Source organism: Saccopteryx leptura, chromosome 9, assembly GCF_036850995.1.
Source record: "Saccopteryx leptura isolate mSacLep1 chromosome 9, mSacLep1_pri_phased_curated, whole genome shotgun sequence".
NCBI lineage: Eukaryota > Metazoa > Chordata > Mammalia > Chiroptera > Emballonuridae > Saccopteryx > Saccopteryx leptura.
In genome coordinates, this window is record NC_089511.1 from 72,733,864 (window position 1) to 72,752,989 (window position 19,126).

The 19,126-nt window shown below is 56.5% G+C and overlaps 2 protein-coding genes across 4 annotated transcripts in view; one reads left to right on the forward strand and one right to left on the reverse strand.

Annotated features, from left to right (window-relative positions):
• Positions 1-17,336, forward strand: part of LOC136381375 (cadherin-23-like) — a 360,324-nt gene extending 342,988 nt beyond the window's left edge. Inside the window, exons 28-33 of the mRNA XM_066350013.1 lie at positions 8,295-8,355; positions 9,217-9,365; positions 13,822-13,957; positions 15,516-15,904; positions 16,780-16,881; positions 17,203-17,336. Coding sequence (XP_066206110.1) covers positions 8,295-8,355; positions 9,217-9,365; positions 13,822-13,957; positions 15,516-15,904; positions 16,780-16,881; positions 17,203-17,277 — 912 coding nt within the window. The 3' untranslated portion in view covers positions 17,278-17,336. The remainder of the gene's footprint in view (positions 1-8,294; positions 8,356-9,216; positions 9,366-13,821; positions 13,958-15,515; positions 15,905-16,779; positions 16,882-17,202) is intronic.
• Positions 33-18,655, reverse strand: C9H10orf105 (chromosome 9 C10orf105 homolog). 3 transcript variants are annotated; one of them, XM_066350015.1, is made up of 2 exons: positions 18,554-18,655; positions 33-3,474 (listed from the first exon to the last, which is right to left on the reverse strand). In XM_066350015.1, the coding sequence occupies exon 2, from the start codon at positions 3,467-3,469 to the stop codon at positions 3,110-3,112; it is 360 nt and encodes a 119-aa protein (XP_066206112.1). In that variant the 5' UTR covers positions 3,470-3,474; positions 18,554-18,655; the 3' UTR covers positions 33-3,109. The 3 variants fall into 3 exon arrangements, with proteins under 3 accessions (XP_066206112.1, XP_066206111.1, XP_066206113.1); XM_066350014.1 differs by lacking the exon at positions 18,554-18,655 and adding an exon at positions 17,371-17,433; XM_066350016.1 differs by lacking the exon at positions 18,554-18,655 and adding an exon at positions 6,887-7,039.
• Between the last annotated feature and the right edge of the window lie 471 nt (positions 18,656-19,126).

Sequence of the window (19,126 nt, forward strand, 5' to 3'; positions counted from 1 at the left end):
TGGCTGGTGGGCTGGGGGCAAGCAGGGTCGTAGTCAGGGCTGAGCACACAGGCTCAGTGGCATCGTGGCAGGGAGGGGTGGGTGGAAATAGGAGAGGGCCCAGCTGCCCCAGGGAGGGATGGATGGAAACAGGAGAGGCCCAGCTGCCCCAGGAGTAACCAGTGCTATGGGCAAAGGGGGGCTCAGACCCCTCCTGCCTCCTGGGGAGAGTAGAACCCTAGGTTATATAGTCAGGGATAGGACCCTAGCTCCCCCCAAAAAATCAGATGGCTTTGGCCCCTCTTTTCCTTCCCTCCCACAGCTCTCTCCTTGTCCCTCACCCCACCCCACCCAGATGGGCCTTTCAGGGCAGGGAGGAGATGGCAATGTCCCATTTTCCCGGAAAGGAGCTGAAGAGCAAGCCAGGGCCCGGCGGGGCCCAGAACAGAGAGGCATTCATGGGGCCCTTGGCCAAAGCTCCCTCCTTGGGAAGTAAACAGGCACAAGAAGAAAGGGAGCAGCCTCAGAGGGAGAATGGCGAGGGCCTGAAAACGAGGCCCGTGCCCTCCCCCAGCTCCCGGAGGCCTCCGTTGCGGGTGGGGAGCAAGGCCAGGGATGAATTGCCCTCTTCATCAGCTGCGAGGGTTTCCAACCTGGAGGCTGAGCCAAACGCAGCATATCTGGGCCTGCCCACTGGGGCAGCTCCGGGCCTGGGCAGCTGGGAGTATGCCCACCACCCTGCATTGGGACCAGGAGGGAGGCAGCAAAGGGCGGGGGCAGGGTGCTGACTTCCAGAGGCACCAAGAGTACGGAAAATTGAGGGAACTTGCAAGGGGCTGGGGCTGGTTTTCAGAACGAGGGAGGGGGTTCTGTCCCTCTGGATTTTCGCTCCTGGGGGCTTGGAGAGCCCTCTCCCCTCACCTAACACTGGCCACCCTGGCTCACTGACGGGTCTTCCAGGAACAGCCTGGGCACATCCCTGGGGGTGTGGCCAGGCCACGGAGAGCCCCTCTCCATCCCCAGCCTTCCCTTCTCCTTTAGGCCTCAGGGCAACCTTACCCGGCACCTCTGGTCTCCAGGAAGAGAACACTGGGTGCCAAGCAGGGCACCCGGCCAGGGAATGACATGGGTGACTGGCTGCAGGAGGAATTCATCCTGAGATGTCCCAGGGAGGGCCAGGGCTGGGAGGTGGAGGAGGAGAAAGCAGGAAGAGGCTAACAAGCTGGACGGGAGAGGGTAAAAGCCTATTGGGAGAAGGCCTGCCACACTTTCTAAACCCAGAGTTGGTTTCTATTACACAACACAACTCAGACAGGGACCCTAGACCCTGCCAGTACCAGAGGGCAGCCCTGATTCTCCTCATTTCCCGGAGAAATTCAGGCACTAGTGACTGGTCCTGAAAGTAAGTTTCTGTCCAAGCAGAACTCACTCTTCGACGTCATACTGACCTGGAAGAAGGGCACAGCGGGCCTCTCCAACACGGTCTGCTTAGAAAGCTTCTCTCCAGGGGTGTCCGAGGGAAGAAGAGGAAGCCCTAGGCTCTGTGGGTGCGGGGACGTACACAGGAGGGGCCTCCCTGCACTCATGCAGAGCCTCACACCCCCGTGCCCCAGCTGGTGGGCAGACTGAGAGCTGGACAGTCACAGAGGGAGGGAGGAAGACACCAATAGGCAAGGATGACACGCACTGCAAGAGGGTGTGACCCTGTCCTCACTCCCCGCGGTGCGCAGAGCACGGGTGGTTCCAGGCAAGGGGTGACTTCCAGCTGGAGAGCAAAGAGGGGTGCCTTGTGTAACATGAGGCACAGTCAGGAGAGAAAGGGAATTCAGTTTGCCCGGTGTCTTGGGTCAAGATGAGGCTGGAAAGATAGTTCAGAGCCAGTTCCCAGAGGGCACTGAACACCAGACTACAGAGCTCTGGCTTCATCCAGCCAGTGTTAGGGGGCGGCGATGGCTTGGGAGCTAGGGAGTAGTGAAATGAGAACTCACTCTATGGGAAGACCTGGCTAGCTGCCCTGTGGGTCACACAGGGTGAGGTATGCAGCCCCATGGCCGAGCACAAAATGACCCTGGCCAGCAGCTCAGACTGCCCCCTGCCTATTCTCCCAGTGAGGGACCCCACCAAAGTATAGAGCCCTGGCTTTGTGAGGAGAGGTTAGGGGTTAGGGATTCTGAGGACCCTGCCCTTGGTGGGGTTGCTTTGACAGGTAGCCAGTCAATGAAGCAATCGCCAAAAAACTAGAACAGTTAGTGTGGTCTGGGCTTATAGTTCCACAGCTGTCCTAGAGAAATCTGGACCCTCCCTCAAACCTAACAGAGCCTTCCCTTCCCTGAGTGAGGCATAGAGCCACTACAACAAGTCCTCAGAGTGCAGGCGGCATCACCTTCAGCTGCTGGCAGAGCTTCTTGCCACTCTGTCACAGAGCCAGTCCTGGCCTCTGCAAGGAGTTTCTTAACCCAGCCTCAGCCCCTTCCCAGCCCACACCTGTGTGGGCGCATTGAAGGCGGACAGCCGAGATCACGTCTGGCCAGTTTTTAGAGTCCCGCTTGCCCGGGTCCCAGGCATCTGAGCCCCCACAAGAGTGCTGGCTGCTCCCAGGGAGTACCAGGTGGATGCTGACAGGCCCAGGAAATCCCAGAGGAGGCCCTGGGTTCCCTTTTGCCCTGGGCTGACCAAGGGCAGGGCAGTCCTGTGACCCCGGTGTGGGCTGAGTCTTCCCTTGGCTGGAGGGAACCTTGGGCCACTTGACAGCTCTCACTGAACTCTGAGCTGGGTCTGGCATGGAGGGTGGACATGGCTCTTGTTGGGAAACAGGGGCCCTGCTCCCTGAAGGTGGTTACTGTGCCTGGTTGCCAGAGAAGAGCTCTGGGGCCCCGGCTGTCCTCTCCAGAGCCTCAGACCAAGGGTCCAGACAGCTGCAGGTCCTCCACACTGGTCCAGCCGTCCTTCAGCCGGCAGCAGCTGGAGCGTCTGCGGAGAGGAAGGGATTCTTCCAGGGCTTCTCCGGGGAAAGGCCATGGGCCTGGGCACACAGGGGGTTGGGCCACTGCCTTCCTGCAACCCATGGTGCCAGGCTGTGTCCAAGGGCAGAGGACCCAAGGGTAGGTCCTGGCTGGCGGGGAACAGCCTATCACATTTTGGTAGATTCCGTGCAGTCCCGGTCATGGTTGTCATCCCCGTCGGGCAGGGAGTGTCGAGGTACCTGCCGGCCGCGTCGGAAGCTGTGCAGAGAGCGGCGCAGGGAGCCCAGGCGCTTCCAGAGCCGGAGCTGGGGCTCACTGGGACTCCCGGGGTGGTGGGGCATGCACTCTCGAGCCTGGCGGCTTGGGTCCAGTGTGGCCGGTTTGCAGAGGGTCATGAGCAGCAGACAGGAGGCCAGCAGGAAGAAGATGCAGGCCAAGGCAATGAGCACGGGGAGAGGGTCCACTGCCTCCACAGGGCTCCCCGGAGTGACAGGGGTCATGAGGAGGCTGGGACCCTCTGTGCTCATGGCTCCTGCAACAGGAATGAGACAGAAGCTATGAGGCAAATCAGCGGGACCCAGGGCTGGGGACAGGAACACTGATGGGGTCTGAGCACTGCCAAACTGGCAGCGGAATGCATCAGAGCCATCTTACAGGTTAGAACAGAGTCCCACAGAGGGGACAAGTCCAAGGTCACAGCAGAAAAACGATGGAGCTGGACCTGAACTCAGGCCCCCTTCCCGCTATGTTTCCGCCCACCTGCAGTGGAGGAACAGGGAAGGTCATGCCTTCTGGCATTTTAAAATCAATTCTCATGAATTACAATGGAGTCTTAGACCTGAAAACCTGGGACCTAAGACCAGCTCCATCCACAACTTGCTCTGTGAGCAGGATTAGGATGCTGGAGCTGGCAAGGACCCTAGCAATTATCTGATGCCAAGGCTACAAACTGGGGGTCTACCAACATGTTTTGTTTGGTTCTTGCAGTATTTTTATAAATTTAAATTGTGATTAAAAACCACCAACAAAAAAATCCAAGATATTTTACATAAATATCCAAATGTCTAGTCTCTTGAAATTTAAGAATTTCAAAACTGGCAGCATGAGGCCAGCTGTGCTAGGCACCCAGTGGCTGGAGCTGAGCAGCAGCTGCTTTCTTCTTATTTTTAAAGATTTTATTTATTCATTATAGAGAGGGGGGAGAGAGAGAGAGAGAAGGGGGGAGGAGCAGAAAGCATCAACTCCCATATGTGCCTTGACCAGGCAAGCCCAGGGTTTTGAACCGGCAACCTCAGCGTTTCCAGGCTGACACTTTATCCACTGCACCACCACAGGTCAGGCTCTTCTTATTTTTATTTGTTTGTTTATTTTAATTTTGACAGAGAGAGAGAGAGCAGGAGGGAGAGAAAGAGATAGGAAGGAAGGGAGAGATGAGAACCATCGACTCACAGTTGCTTTCACTTTAGTTATACATTGAGTTTCTCATACATGCCTTAATCAGGGCCATGCCAGTGTCCCCTAGCTTAAGCCAGCAACCTTTGATCTGGTGAGCTCTGGGGTCGTGTGGACAATCCCTGCTCGAGCCAGCAACCCCACGCTGACAAGCCCACTCTCAGAGCCAGTGACCTTGGAGTTTGGAACTGGCAGCCTCAGCGTTCTAGTCGACACTTGCTCCACTGCGCCCCACTGGTCAGACAGCAGCTGCCTTCTTTAGACAGGGCACTGGCCCCAGCTCCCCACACTTCACAGGCCCACTGCAGACCCGTGTCACCTGCCTGGCCCCACGGGCATCCTGTAGGTGCTCCCCAAGACAGTCCAAGCCGCTCCCATGACAAGTGAGGAACTGAGGCCCAAATGAGTACTGTATAGGCACACTGTGAGCCAGTAATCAAATACAGGCCAGAACCAGGTTTCCTAACTTGTGGCCTCATGGCCTTGCCAACCCTCTGGCTCCCAACCCTCTCCCAGGGCTCACTGAGCTGCTCCGAGAACAGGTGGAAAATAACCCACTGAGAACGACAGATCTGACAAAGTGGGGCTCAAGTCCCACAGAAACACCAGTCACCTGTGACCGCTTCAGACCATCCCACTGGACTAGAGGGAGCACAGCAGGTGGTCCTTATAGATGAGGCTGAGTTTTTGGTTACAAATAAAAGTGTTCAGAGAGCCAGGCTGACGGCTAACGCGTGGCCCAGGGGAACGGGGACAGGTCCGCTGGGAGAGCTCAGGAGGTGTGGGTGCCAGGCCAGGCGGCGGATTGCCAGGGGACAGGCCCAGCGCAGTCGCCTCCTCCAGTTTCCCAAAAGAAGCCAGAAATCTGGATTTTTAAGCAAACTTTCTTGATGTTTAAATGTTGGCAACTAATTCAGATTTGGTAACCGTGAGATTGAGAGCAGGGTGAAGAGGGCGAGAGAGAAAATACTTATACCAAACAAACTCCGTCCCAAAAAATTTGGATGAATTTTCAGATATTTTAAACACTATAGACAGCCACGCAAAACACACCCAGCTCTGAGGGCCGGCCTCTGTGATCTTTGTTACAGGCACAGGACAGGAAGCCCCCAGAGATGATCCAATAATAATCATCTCTTTCTCTTTGATCTTGGAGACTTCGGTGAGACTGGGGAAAGCAGATTTCCCTTCTTTTCACTCACAGTCCTGTTTCTGCACCTACGCTCAGCAGGGGGCGCTGCAGGGGGCTGCAGAGAGCCCAGGTCTGCAAGCAGCAGGAAGGAGAGAGGGACCCCCAGCTCCCACCCTCCTGAGCTCCCGGCCCCAGGCACTCACCAGCGGCCATAGGACCTAACTCACCCCCAGCTCCCACCCTCCTGACCTCCCTCCCCCAGCCCCGGCCCCAGGCACTCACCAGCGGCCATAGGACCTAACTCACCCCCAGCTCCCACCCTCCTGACCTCCCTCCCCCAGCCCCGACCCCAGGCACTCACCAGCAGCCATAGGACCTAACTCCGGGCTCCGGTGCTGGTGCTGTCCCGCTGACAGCCTTGCCCTGGCCTGCCGCTGCAGACGAAGGGCACACATGCAGCGCACCCCACCCCGCCTCCCACCCGCACCCTACCACCACTCCTTCACATTTCCAGGCAGAACAGAACCCCTCCCAGCTCCCAGCTGGAAACTCTGATGTCGTCTAGCTGCCCAGGGCCTTGGCCTTGCAGGCGACGCCTGGGAGTGCTCTGGCCAGGCAGCCACACATGGGTTGATCCTTCCTTGATTTTGAACGGGTAGGAGAGACGGGGTGTGCCCAACCTCATCTCCCCTGGGAAGAAGACTGGCTATGCCTGGATCCCCACCTGGGCTGAGCTCAGCTGGGAGTAGGAAGGGGCTGTCTGAAGTGGGAGAATTCTCGTCCTGCTAATCCTACTGTTATTTCAAGGCTTGTACTTGGATTGGGAGACCTTATCAAGATAGCAAGCAGGTCCTGGCTTCACCCTTGGGGAAGCACTTAATAAAAAGATACATGAGGCTATAATTAATACCTGAGAAATATTGAAATCTCTTGGAAGCAAGAGATTCTGAAATGCTTGAAAATATCGAGCGACCCTCCCTGGAACGCAGAGCAGGTCGGCTTCGAGGCCCCTTGCTGCCCTGGCTCTGGAAGCCGCCACCAGATCAAGTCTAGGAATCACCTGGAGGGCAGGTGAAGTCTCTCCTGCTCTCCTGGAGTCCAGGGCACCCCACAGGCCCTGCTCTGGAAATAGCTCTGTAAGCTTAGTCTAGAGCCTTTATTCTTACCTCAGCGCTCCATAGAGCGGGACCTCAGAGCGCACCTTGTTGTGAGGCCTCAGGCTAGGCATTGCCCCTCACTAGGCCTTCTACTCCCTAAGAAGCAGATGGAGTCCCAGGTCCAAGCACCCCCTCGCCCCCCCAGAGCACCCCAAGGGCCTGGCCCTCTGTCCCCCCTTCTTCTCCCACCCCCAAGCACTGACCTCAGAGCCAGCCCTCAGCAGTCCTGGGCTGGGTGGAGGGTCTTCTCAGCTGTCCAAAGGCCACCCAAGGAGCACCAGGGCCACCTGTGACCCCGACCCACCCTGGGCTCTGCAGTGCCCGTGTCCCTCAGTCAGCAAGGCTGGGCAGAGTGGGTCGTGTTCCTTTCCTCTCCTGGCTTTGTCTGGAAGAGTTTGGGCCCTGCCTGGGGGGAGGGGACACCCAAGAGGGTAGGGATGGCAACTGGGTTGGGAGAGGGGAAGGGAGCTGTGTTCCTGAGCCCTCCCAGGGCCTCCCTCCAGCCTGTCTCCTTGGAGCCCTCTCGAGGGGCAGAGGCGCTGGGGAGGACACTGGGGGAAAGTTTTAATGCCTCTGCGGCCCTTCCCCCACTGGACGTTGAAATGGTATGGTCTGCACCAGCCAGCGGGTTGCTATTCAGAGCCTGCCAGCTTCCAGGTTACCAGGGAGAGGGGCTCACGAGAGGGGGGACCAGGCAGAGGGATGGGCCCTGGCAGCCCCTGAAGCCCCTCCTCCCTCCCGAGTCCCTGGGCCTCTCACCTTCCAGGCTTCTCCCTCAACTTCCCAGAAAAGTACTTTCTCTTTGAAGGTGTCTAGCTACAGAAGTGAGGGGTAAGAGGCATTTTTAAAGATTAAAGAGTTCACAGGGCAGAAGCCCTAAGACTGAGGGACACTATTTGGTGGGCCCCGGAGACCCCGACAGCAGCTTTCCCCACACAGTGTTCCCACACCCCACCCACACACGCCCCTCCCCATACACACAGTCACTCCTCCCCCCCCTTCCTGAGCCACCGTCCTGAGCATCTTCTCCATCAAGGGCCCCAACTCCCAGAAATACAACACAGGGGAACTTGTGGCTCTACCCAAGACCTGAGCCTGGGGCCCACCCCCTTTTTTGGAGCCCTAGTTTTTGGCATTTAGCTTCTTCGTCCTGCCCTTAGTCGGTGACCACAAAAGAAGCATTCTCTGCACAGTCCCAAATGGATGGAGGCCTTCCATGGGCTGTCAAATCCATTAGATGACTGAGGAGTCATCTCATCCAGCCCCCTCTCTCTCAGATGATAAAACATCTGAGAGGTGTGGCCTGGCCTGGGTCCACCACCCACCGTCTCCCCATCCTCCCCAAGAACCTGGACGGGGATCAGAGAACAGAGCAGGCAGACCCCACCCCACCCCACCGACAGGGCAGCATGGAAACATCAACAGTCCAGTATCCTCGTGGGGATGAGAAAGATACATTCCTCTCCTGTTCTACACTCCAGCCCCTGCAGGCAGCCACAGGTTCGGGCAGGGCAGGTCGGGTGATCTGGATGGGCGGAGAGGGACAGCACAAGCCTCTTCTCTCCCTGTGGGGTAGAATTCAAGGGCTGACCTTATGTCCTTCTTTCTCAGCTACAGGCCACAGACGCTGACGAGGGCGAGTTTGGGCGCGTGTGGTACCGCATCCTTCACGGTGAGTGGGCTGCCCGAGGACAGCAGGGCTGGCCCCTGGCAGAATTCTCCAGGCTACCAAGGGTCTGGGAAGTGAGGCCCAGGAAGCCCCAAATACTCGACACATGGTGGGCCAGAGGGAGGGTTCAGGGACATTGTCCAGTCCTTTGCACCAAGTTGGATATCTTTTAAGTGAAGGTGCTACATGTGACGGCTGTGCTTCTGAAGTTCCTCATGTCCCACACACAGTAAGACATCACCCTAACAGAGGCAGTCTTAGGGACCAGGGCAAGCTCTGCAGGGCAGTGCCTCCAGCTTCCCAAAATGAGTCTCATTGGCCAACTAGAATCATGTGACCATCCCTATCCCCGAACCAGTCACTAAGGCCAAAGACTAAAATATGCTGATCTGCTTGTTCCTGGAATCAGGGTGAAATCACCCCTACACAAAGCAGATCCCAGAGGAAAATTGGGGTGCTATTACCACGAGACATGAGATTGGGTGCTGGACCAACCTAGATACGTCCACCAAATCCCAGCTTCAGTCACCCACAGAGAACTCAGTTTTGGTTCCTCTTCCAACTGAAGACCCAGATCCCTCTGAAATATTGAATCCGCTGACACCTGGGATCTCAGGGGTTCCCCAGGGTTCCCATTAGGAGAGTACAGAGTAAATATCTCTCCCTCCCCTCAAATCCTGCCAGGCCAGGGCAGCATGAGGCAGAGGCCTACTTGCCACCGTGGGATTCAGCCAAGCTCCCGAGACCTCTGGGAAGAGTCAGCATTCTAGGGGGCTGGGCCCACTTCTTCCCCCCTCCCACGGTCCCACGAGTATCAGCAGTTCCAGAACAGAGCCCATGCATCTCATCTGTCTCTCCACACAGGTAACCATGGCAACAACTTCCAGATCGATGTCGACACCGGGCTCCTGATGCGAGGGCCCAAGCCCCTGGACCGAGAGCAGGACTCATCCCACGTGCTGATAGTAGAGGCCTATAACCATGACCTGGGCCCCATGCGGAGCTCCGTCAGGGTGAGGCCAGGGGTGGGCTGCGGCCCCTCTCAGATAGCCAGTCAGCAGGTCGCGAAGCCCCACACCCCCTCCCACACTGACCTCAGGGCCGGGCCAAGGCCAGAGCTGGACTGGGGATGCCACCAGCTGGGGCCTGGAGGGGCAAGGCTGCCACTGACTTAGGTTCTGAACGACACCTGGTGCTGGGAGTGCCCAACTGGGGATCTTGGATGTGTCGTTTTGCTCTGAGCCAGTTTCTCCAGATGAGGACGGGGGTTAATAATGGGATGAAAGAGGTATCTTTATCATACTAACCGCTAAATCCACACATTCTCTAAGGTGAGCCGAGGAAATCTCAGGTGTATGATCTCAGAAATGTAGCTGTTGCCCACTTCATTTTAGAAGGAGGAAACTGAGGCACAGAAAGCCATTAGTGGCTGACCTCAGAGGCCAGTTCTTTTGAGTCCCAGTTCAGTGCTCCAATGAAAGTGTCCCCTAAATGTCCCAGTGACTACTTCCAGCTGCCCTGTCAGATGTATTCTTTTCTGCCCACCCTCACTTACCTCAGGCCTCTCTCTTAGGCAACTAAAATCGAGTCAACCTTCATCTTTCTGAACAGTCAAAAATAGACACGTACATATTCCCACTGGCTGGGCCAGGTTATGCACCCTCCTGCCCAGTGACAGGGGAATGACCGAAATGACCTCTCAGTCACCCCACTCTACCCCCACTGCACACTCAGCAGCTCGCAGCCTCTTCTCCTAAACCAGGTGGAAAGTGAGTCAGCCCCCAGAGGTGAAGAGTAGGAGGGAGATGGGAAGAGTCAGGTGGAGGGACTTTCACCAGCTTCTTATCAGCCCCATCTCTACCTGCTTCCCCTAAGCTGGAAACAATGAGCAGAGGCCTGCCTGGGTCCCCATCACTCGGCGGGGCTGGGGAACAGTGACTCAGCCTTGGCCCATCTCCTGCGGGTGCCCGTGAGGCTCTGACCCAGGAAGAGATGGGAGCGAAACCTGTATCCTTACTGCTGCCCCTCCAAGTGAGATTTGCTCCCGAGGAGACGGCAGAGTGGGGCAGACCCCTTGGGTTTTCACACCTGGGGGGTTACGATTCCAGAGCCCTGTGACTGAGGGTGAGACGGTTATCGGAATGTGCACTCGGGCAGTCCCACAGGGCCATGCTCACCTGCACGACTGTGAAGTGCTTATTCGCATGATCAACGCACTCACATCAGAGCCTGCCCTTTGTGGGGCCACCTCAGGCCACAGAATGACTGATGTCAGCATAGCTTGTGCCGGCTCCTGGGCCTCAAGCTGTCTAACCATAGTCCTCTGCATGGGCCCTCACTGCTCAGCTTCCCAGGAGCCGGTGAGCACCTCTCCAGGGCCTGCTCCTGCTCGTGCCTCGGCATTGTGGCTGCAAACTTTTTTTAGCCACAAGTCTTTTTAAACAAAATAGTGTGCAGCGCCCCGAGGTACCGTGTAAACCAGATCAAAGCCAGGCTGTGCAGACTGGTGCAGGGCTGGGACCCTCAGAGCCGTGCCTGCTCAGGTACCTCCTTGCGCTCCTCTCCCCAGGAACCGTAAGGATTAATAAACCCTCACCTAGTACTTAGTCTGTGCCAGGCACTGTTCTAAGTGCTTTGTGTACTTGAGCTCCTTTAATCCTCATAACAGCCCTATGAAGTAAGCACTGTTATTATGCCTGTTTTATAGGTAAGGAGATTGAGGGGGAGATGAGGATTGGCCAATGTGTTTAGGGTCACCTAGCAATAGAGGTAGACCTGGGCTCCATACCGGACAGTCAGCCCAAGTCTGTTTACCTAACCACTGCCCTACACTGCCTTACACAAGGCTCTTCAGAGCACAGAGATCCCTGCTGCCTTATCCCCAAGAGTCATTTTTAAGGTGGGAATTTGGGAGCTGGCCCCTACAGCAGGGACTGGGTGATCCTTGCAGTACACAGCCCCCACACTCTGAACCCCAGGGAAGCGAAGACCTTTCTGAAGACAGTGTGGAGACTTTAGCTTTGCTCTGTGCTCATTTTCCCAGCGGGAACCATCCACATTCTCCAGTTCCTGCTTCAGAGACCAGGGACAGCCCAGATGGAAGGGCCAGGGAGCTCAGAGTGAAACAGTCCTTGTAAGGACTGGCGACTCACATGCACACACACACATTTCCTGTCCTGTCCCTGTTGGAGGGCACAGCACTGGACAGAAAGTGGGGCTGGTTCTCCAGGGAGCCTGGCAGCTTCGTAGCTGAGCCCTCCTGCCCAGCAGGAACCTGGCAGACCTGTGTGTTTCCTGTACATCTGTGTGTCTCAGGTTTGTAAACCACACACCATTTTGTCCCCGGTCTCTGCTACTAAAAACAAGGCTGAAACCAACAAGAGGAGAGTGGCAGGCAGCCAGCCTCGTGGAGGACGGGCCACACCCACGCTCTCTGCCGCCTCCCTCCTCTTCTTATCACACTCTCAGACTAGCCCTGTTCCCCCGCTTAACCTTTGAACTCAAGGTCCTCTGGACAAGCAGATTCGGGAAGGGGAAGGCCCACAGTTCTGAAAGACAGATGGTTAGTTTCTGTTTATGAAAAGAGAGTTCCCGAAATCCATGCAAATTCCCCGCAGTGCCCACCCCACCCAGGATCTCCCCAGCCAAGTTCTTGGGGACGCCAGACTTAGGAGGTTCGGCTTGTGAGCAGCTGCGCTCTGGGGTGGGCACTCTAGTTTGCATAGTGGGTTCTGGGTGTCTGGACAGGAAAATGCAGTGACAGCAGGGCTGCAGGAACCCCTGGAGCAGGGAAGTAGAGAACCTTGACCCCCATGTGCCTCTCCTCCCCTTGCCCCCCCAGCTCTCCACCAATCAGCCCACCACTTCCACTTCTGCCAACAGAGGCCCCTTCACTTCTCTCCAGCTAATTCCCAGCTACACCCAGAACAGAAGCCAGGACCGACACTAGTGGCTGTGATCAATCAGAAACCAAATATCCGTGCTCTCGGGCAGTCTGCCGCCCCCCACCCCAGTGCGGTGACCACGTGTGAAATCTATGTTGCGCATCATTGCCCCGCCCCGTGGCTCCCTCCCTCTGCTGGCACGTTTGCTGGCCCTGGCTCTGTTAGACTGCAAGAAGGTGTCTCTCCTGTTGGGGGCAGCTTATCCCCAACAGTGGGAAGAGCTGTAGTGTTAGGAGACTGGGAACCAGAAGGACCCACCCTCTCTGTCCAGCCCTCCCAGTTACTGTGAGGCCTTGGCAAGTCCCTCTGTATCGCTGGGCCTCTGTTTCCCCATCTGGGAAAAGAGGCAGGAGCCCTGGGCCTCCCTACAGCTCCTTGAGCACCAGTGCCGTTGGTACTTGTGGCTGTAACTCCCCTCCCCGCCACACGGTCCTTCTGAACATAGCCCAGGGCCTGCCCCCAGCGGGGCCACACCTCCTCAGGCTCCCGGGTGTATGTGAGGGGCAGAGGCAGGTGGGGTGACAAAAAGAAGGGGGTGGTGCTGGTCTCTAGTTGTAAACATCTTTTAAATGGTTTTCTATTTGTTAACTTAAGACATCCGTGTTCATTAAAGGGAAATTAGTGCAGGCAAGCAGCCTTGAAAATTATGCATAAGTCCACAATTCGAAAATAGCCACTGTCTTCGGCCAGGTCCCCAGAAGCAAATCTTGACACAGGATTGGTGTGAAAATGATTGCTAGGAAGTGCCCCCAGGAACAGCTGGGAGGGTCATGGGACCAGAAAGCAAAGGTAGCCAGCCAAGGAACAGAAAGGGAACTTTGACTCAGTCCCACAGGGAGCTCCGGAGTCACCTTAGCTGCCCCGAACCAGCTCAGGAAGCTGGAGAGTCTATACTGCTCACCCGTCAGTCAGCGGCAAAGGGCTGCCCCGGGGTGTCATTTCCAGGCACTGGAGGCTCTCTGGGTGTGCAGGTGCCAGCAGCCTGGCAGGTGCTGGGCTAGCAGTAAGAGCACCCAGGCAAGGTGCCTGAGAACCCACAGGGGTCTGAGCAATAACGTCCTCTGCTGCAACCACAATTGGCATTTTTATGTCTGTTCTCCCAGACACATTTTAATATTTGAACGGGTCACTTTAAACCTATTCAAGCACTTTTGTAGGGCCTGGCTCATTTTGTCTTCATAACAACCCTAGGAGTGACATGGGTCATGAATTATTATATCAATGTTACTGTTTCACAACTGAGAAATGTGATGACCCAAAAAATTCACTAGTTAGTCACAGGTTTAGTTGCAGAGCCAAGAGTAAGATAAAGTTTGTTCCTTAACAAAAGATGTTGGAGCACCTGCCATGTACCAGGTGCTGTGCAAGGTGGGGGGGGCACAGTACCCAAGCAGCCCAGAGGCCCTCTCCTCCCAGCTCCCCGCTGGCCCAGCAAGCAGTGACCACACAGCCAGGCCCGGGGCGGGGGGCCCAGCTCGTGCCCCCCCTCCTGACTGCCGCCCCTGGGCTGCTCCCGCTCCTGCAGGTGATTGTGTACGTGGAGGACGTCAACGACGAGGCCCCCGTGTTCACGCAGCAGCAGTACAGCCGCCTGGCGCTTCGCGAGACTGCAGGCATCGGCACTTCGGTCGTCGTCGTCAGAGCCACAGACCGAGACACTGGTAAGGCCATCAGGGGAAGGCGGGGCGTCCCATTCCCCAGGGGGACCCTCCCCAGCTGAATCTCTCATTCCTGCAGGGCCTGGCATCCTCAGGACCCCTCAGGCTCCCCCATTCAGCAGCTCCCAAGACAGGGAGAGGCTTCTGGGACAGTTTTGGTGGCATCCTCACCAGATGGCCAGGACTTGGAGGGCTGGAGTCAGGGAGTGTTGTCACAACCTCTGAATGGAGAGGTCACAAGTTTAGGAAGTCCAGACTTCTCATTGCAGGACCCAGCAACTCCCAACTGGCCTTTGGCTGGGAGCTGAGCAGGGCTAGGAGAGGTAAAGGCCTTGTCAGGAAGCTGCCTGAGGCCTGTGTGTCCAGCCAGCCTGGGCTCCGGGCCTGGTGCACACAGGCTTTGCAGGGTCAGTGTGCCCTGCTCTATAGGACGGAGGTCTACACTGAAGGGAGCCCCGGTCTTGCTGAGGGCCCTGGGCCCCAAAGGTGGCCACAGTTAGCAGTGCAAAATGAAGGAGAACGTGCCAGGCCATTGTAGCCCTCTTTGTGGGCCTGGCTGTCTGGGCCAGGGATACGGCCAGAAAGGAGCTCGTTTCAGGGCTTCTGCTGCCCCCAGAGAGGCTCCCTGAACTTTGTCTAGTTTCCCAGTTCCTGTGCTTCCTTCATGTCAGCTTTTCTCCAGCCCAGCCCCTGTCAGCAGCCCCGGCCACCCTGGGGCACAGGATGGGCCACCCTGGGGCATGGGATGGGCCACCCTGGGGCACAGGATGGGCCACCCTGGGTGCACAAGATGGACTGAACACTCTCAGGTGGATTGCTGTCTCATTTATACAGTTCGGGTCACATACACCCCTGTGGTCAAGTGGTTCATGACCTTTTCTGGGTCAGGAATCTCTCTGAGAAATGAGTAAAAGCTATGGTTTCCTCTCCAGAAAATGCACATCCATTCAGAGTTTTGCAAATAAGTTCAAGGGAGGCTGAGATTTCCTGAGTGGTTTAATGACCATTCCCCTGTAAGCCTATGGACTTCAGCTAAGGAATTTGACCTCTAGCTCCTGGCTGAAGAGTATATTTCAAGACTTAGGGATCTGGGGTAAAGAAGTTGGAGAAACAGGAGAAGGTCTCCCTGCTACTGAAACCCTTTGGCTGTAGGGACCAAATGAAGACTTGGTCGCCTATGAAGATGCTGCCCCTGTTAATCAAACACTTTTTAGATCAACACGCTCTCTACAAGAGTTCCCTACTTGTCCCACTCTTTGTGTCCAAATACCCAAGGGCAGTGCTTGAGCTTAAAATTTGGAGCTCCCTCTGGGTATATCTCTCATACCCACACCAGAAGGGGTCAACAGTGTGTGCTGGGCCTTGCCATCCACATCGACCTTGACCCTGCCCTCTGCTGCATCCCCTGGGATGATTCAGCCTGGGGGGGGGGAGCGGTGCATGCTGGGTAGGCCAGCTACGGCTCCACACCCTGTCCCTCAGGGACGCGTCGGGTGTGCTCTGGGCAGCTTGGGAAACCCCACCCCATCTGGGACTGCACAACCTCTGTGTTCTCCTGTAGGGGATGGTGGCCTGGTAATCTACCGCATCCTGTCGGGCGCAGAGGGGAAGTTCGAGATTGATGAGAGCACGGGGCTTATCATCACTGTGGATTACCTGGACTACGAGACCAAGACCAGCTACCTGATGAACGTGTCTGCCACTGACCAGGCACCCCCCTTCAACCAGGGCTTCTGCACTGTCTATATCACTCTGCTCAACGAGCCGGATGAGGGTGTACAGTTCTCCAATGCCTCCTACGAGGCTACCATCATGGAGAACCTGGCACTGGGCACCGAGATCGTGCGGGTCCAGGCCTACTCCATCGACAACATCAACCCGATCGCCTATCGGTTTGACGCCCACACCAGCTCCCAGGCCAAAGCCCTCTTCAAGATAGACACCACCACGGTGAGGGAGGCCAGGGGCAGGCACAGCAATAGCAAGGGCTCTCCCCAGGAGCACGGAGCTCAACCCTTTTAAAGCTAACTAACATTTATTAAGCTCCTTCTATATGCATGGCATTCTCTTCTTATGCAGTATCTTTGAGATAAACAGTCCTGTAATACATCACTTTTAATATTTAGGAGTAAGGTAAAGTTTATGCCTAGGCAGCCTGGTGTTCTTCTTGTTACCAGACGATGAAAGATATTCAAGTGATCATGTTTCCTTTTTGCCTTGGCTGTTAAGAAGCTCCAGTATAACTTTTGTGCTTCATTGCAATAGCTACAATAGTTTTATCTAGGTGGCTGATGCAGCTAGCTTTCTCTTACTAATTGCCTGGCTCTTACTCATTTATCTTTGTTTTAGTGTGTTTTTTATTAAGAACCCCTTCTTTGAAAATAGGCATGGTAATGATCAGTACAGTGTACCAGGCCTTGTCCTGGGGCCTACTGAGGACACAAAGATGAACGAGATCCTTCCCAGCTCCCAAGAGGTCTCAGGCTAGGAGTAGAAGTAGGAATAATCAAGGATAACATCGGAGCACCACAAAGGAAGATGTAAAAAGAACTACAATGGGGCTCAAATAAGAGTGAGCATACCCAGCTGGGGAAGCAGGAAGCCTGCATGGAAGAGGTGGCATCTGAGCGGGGCTGAAAAAACAGCAGGATTTCAACCTACAGAGCTTCACGGGAAAGTTCTGTCAGGCGGAGGGAGGGATGTGGAGGTGGGAGAGTGGGCAGCATATTCAGGGTTAGTGAGGAGTCTGGTTTGACTGGAGCATAGGACTGCTTGGGAGAGCACAGGCAAGGTTGTCACTCACTCATCTGGACCCCTCCCTGCAGGGTGTGATCACAGTCAAGGGCCTGGTGGACCGGGAGAAAGGTGACTTCTACACCTTGACAGTGGTGGCAGACGACGGTGGCCCCAAAGTGGACTCCACTGTGGTGAGTGAGTCCCCGAGCGAGAGCCCCATGGGTGCAGCCCATTACCTCCCCAAGGCGACCCCAAACCCACATCTTCACCAGCGACCCAGCATGCAGGCCAGTCAGGAGGTGAGGGTTTCGACAGCCCCAGGGTGGCATTGTGGCCGGTCATGGCACACCTTCTGGGGCAGCCTGGCCAAGACGAGACCTCAGACAGGTGGAGTGAGGGGAATCCTTGACAGACCACTGCTTGCAATGGGGGCTGGCAGAGCTACAGACTACTAACCACCTGCATCTTTGCCTTTTCTCTCCTGGGGCCTTTTCTGCTGGCTCTGCCTACAGAAGGTGAGTAGCCTGTGGACGGAGACTCTCCGCTGGGTTCCTGGCTGTGGCCCGTGCTGGCCGGGCCCTGAGTAGCGCCGGACCTTCCTGCCTCCCCTGGAGAGAGGACACGTTGAGCAAGTCCCTGGTCAGACCCTTCACAACTGCCCGGTTCATCCACTCCCTCACCTGAGCCCAGGCCTCGCTTGGGCATGCGCCCTGTGTCCAGCTCTGCCCTCTCTGCCCTCCATGTCCTGCTGAGCCTCCTTGGGGTCCTGGGGTGTAGGGCGCATTGACAAGGAATAGGTGGAACACACAATGAAAGGAACAGTGAGACCTCATCCCAGCTCTGCCTGTCACCTGTCACTGACTGTGTGACACAGGCAAGTTGTTCAACCTCTCTGTGCTTCCTCTCCTCGGGTCTAAAATAAGGATCAGGCCAGCAGCCCTGCCTCCTTCAGAGGATGTGAGGAGGACAGTAGAGGAGGTAGTGGCTAGGAAGCCCTTTGTGAACTAGTCCCGGAGAGGTGTGATGGGAGTGGCATCTGTAAAGGGCCCTCCCCCCTCGGGGGCTGGTGTAAGAGGCTGTCACACTGCAGTATGTGAGAAGGGAGCACAGGGTCAGGGCCTGGGGAGTGCCGACCAGGACAGCCGTGCTCATGGTGTGACTCCCTGCCCTCGAGGACTCTGAGTGAAGGCAACAGAGATCATGTGCTGGGGACACTTCAGGGAGGGTGACCTTTGAAGTCAGAGTCTCCTCAGAGGGTAAGAGACGTGGGAGAGGCGAGCAGGTGACCTCAGGCTGCGGTTGAAATGGGAGTGGGTCTCAGGGAGGATCCACTGATGTGGCATCTTGCACTGAGAATGGAAACATTTAGCCATAGTCTGGCTTGAGCACTAGCCAGTCTGGGCTGAGGCCATCTATAGACCACATGACGTGTCCCGCTCATCATTAGCCATGGTTACAGCCCCATTTTCATTACTCACTGAGTCCCTGTCACATCAGCCTCCAGGGACAGGAACCAACTAAATATCCAAGCTAAAAGCCCAATGAAGCTGCTCGGGGTCCTTCACCCCTTGAATCCCTGCCAGGGCCCAGCTCCAGTGGCCCTACTTGTGACTTGGCCCTGCCCCAAAACTCCCTCCATCCGTGGGACCAGCTTGGGGGTGAGTGAGGTCACCAGCAGCACTGCACCTGCACAGACAGCGCCCCATGGTCCCCGGGAGTCCCAGAGGGCAGTCGGGGGCAGAGCCCTCGGGGGTGGGTGACGGCCGGCGCCATGCCTGCAGCTCCTGGCCCTCCCCTGCACGGGAGCTAAGTGAGGCTCAGGAGGTTACACTGAGCCCTTTCCCTGGGCCTCAGCAGCCTCACCTGTAGAATGGACCAGCTGTTCCTCACCCCTGCTGCCGTGAGAAGTCCAGGAGTTGAGGACAGGTAGAAACTGACAAGCAGTTGGGATGCTCCCTCTGAGAGTGGCTGAGCCCCTCCCTGGACCCGGCCTCCCACTTCCTGTGCAGGGGCTGTTGAGGACATTTCAGAGCACACGGTTCTGGGCGTGCCCCTGCGTCTCCACCCCTTTGCGCTGCTCTGGCTTCCTCCCAGTGGCTCCGGAGACACTGCCCCAGATACGCCAGCCCTGTTAGCCCCAATCCTGCTGAAGGTGCTGGAGTGGAAGAAGGCTGACCAAGTCCTCCATGAGGCCGGAACCCCAAACCATACCTCACCTACACCTGCCTTCTCCCTGGGTCCCGGAAGCCCCAGGAGAGCTGGGGAGGCTGCAGGCAGGGGCAGACTGGAGACAGGGGCTCCACTGTAAGAACTGATAAGTGTAATACCCTCAGGCCTGCAGGGGAGAGGGTAGGAAGATTTGGACCAGGAAGTCCTGAGTGGGGACACAGACCCAGGTCTAATTCCCATAAACCTTGCCACCTACCCTTTCTCTTC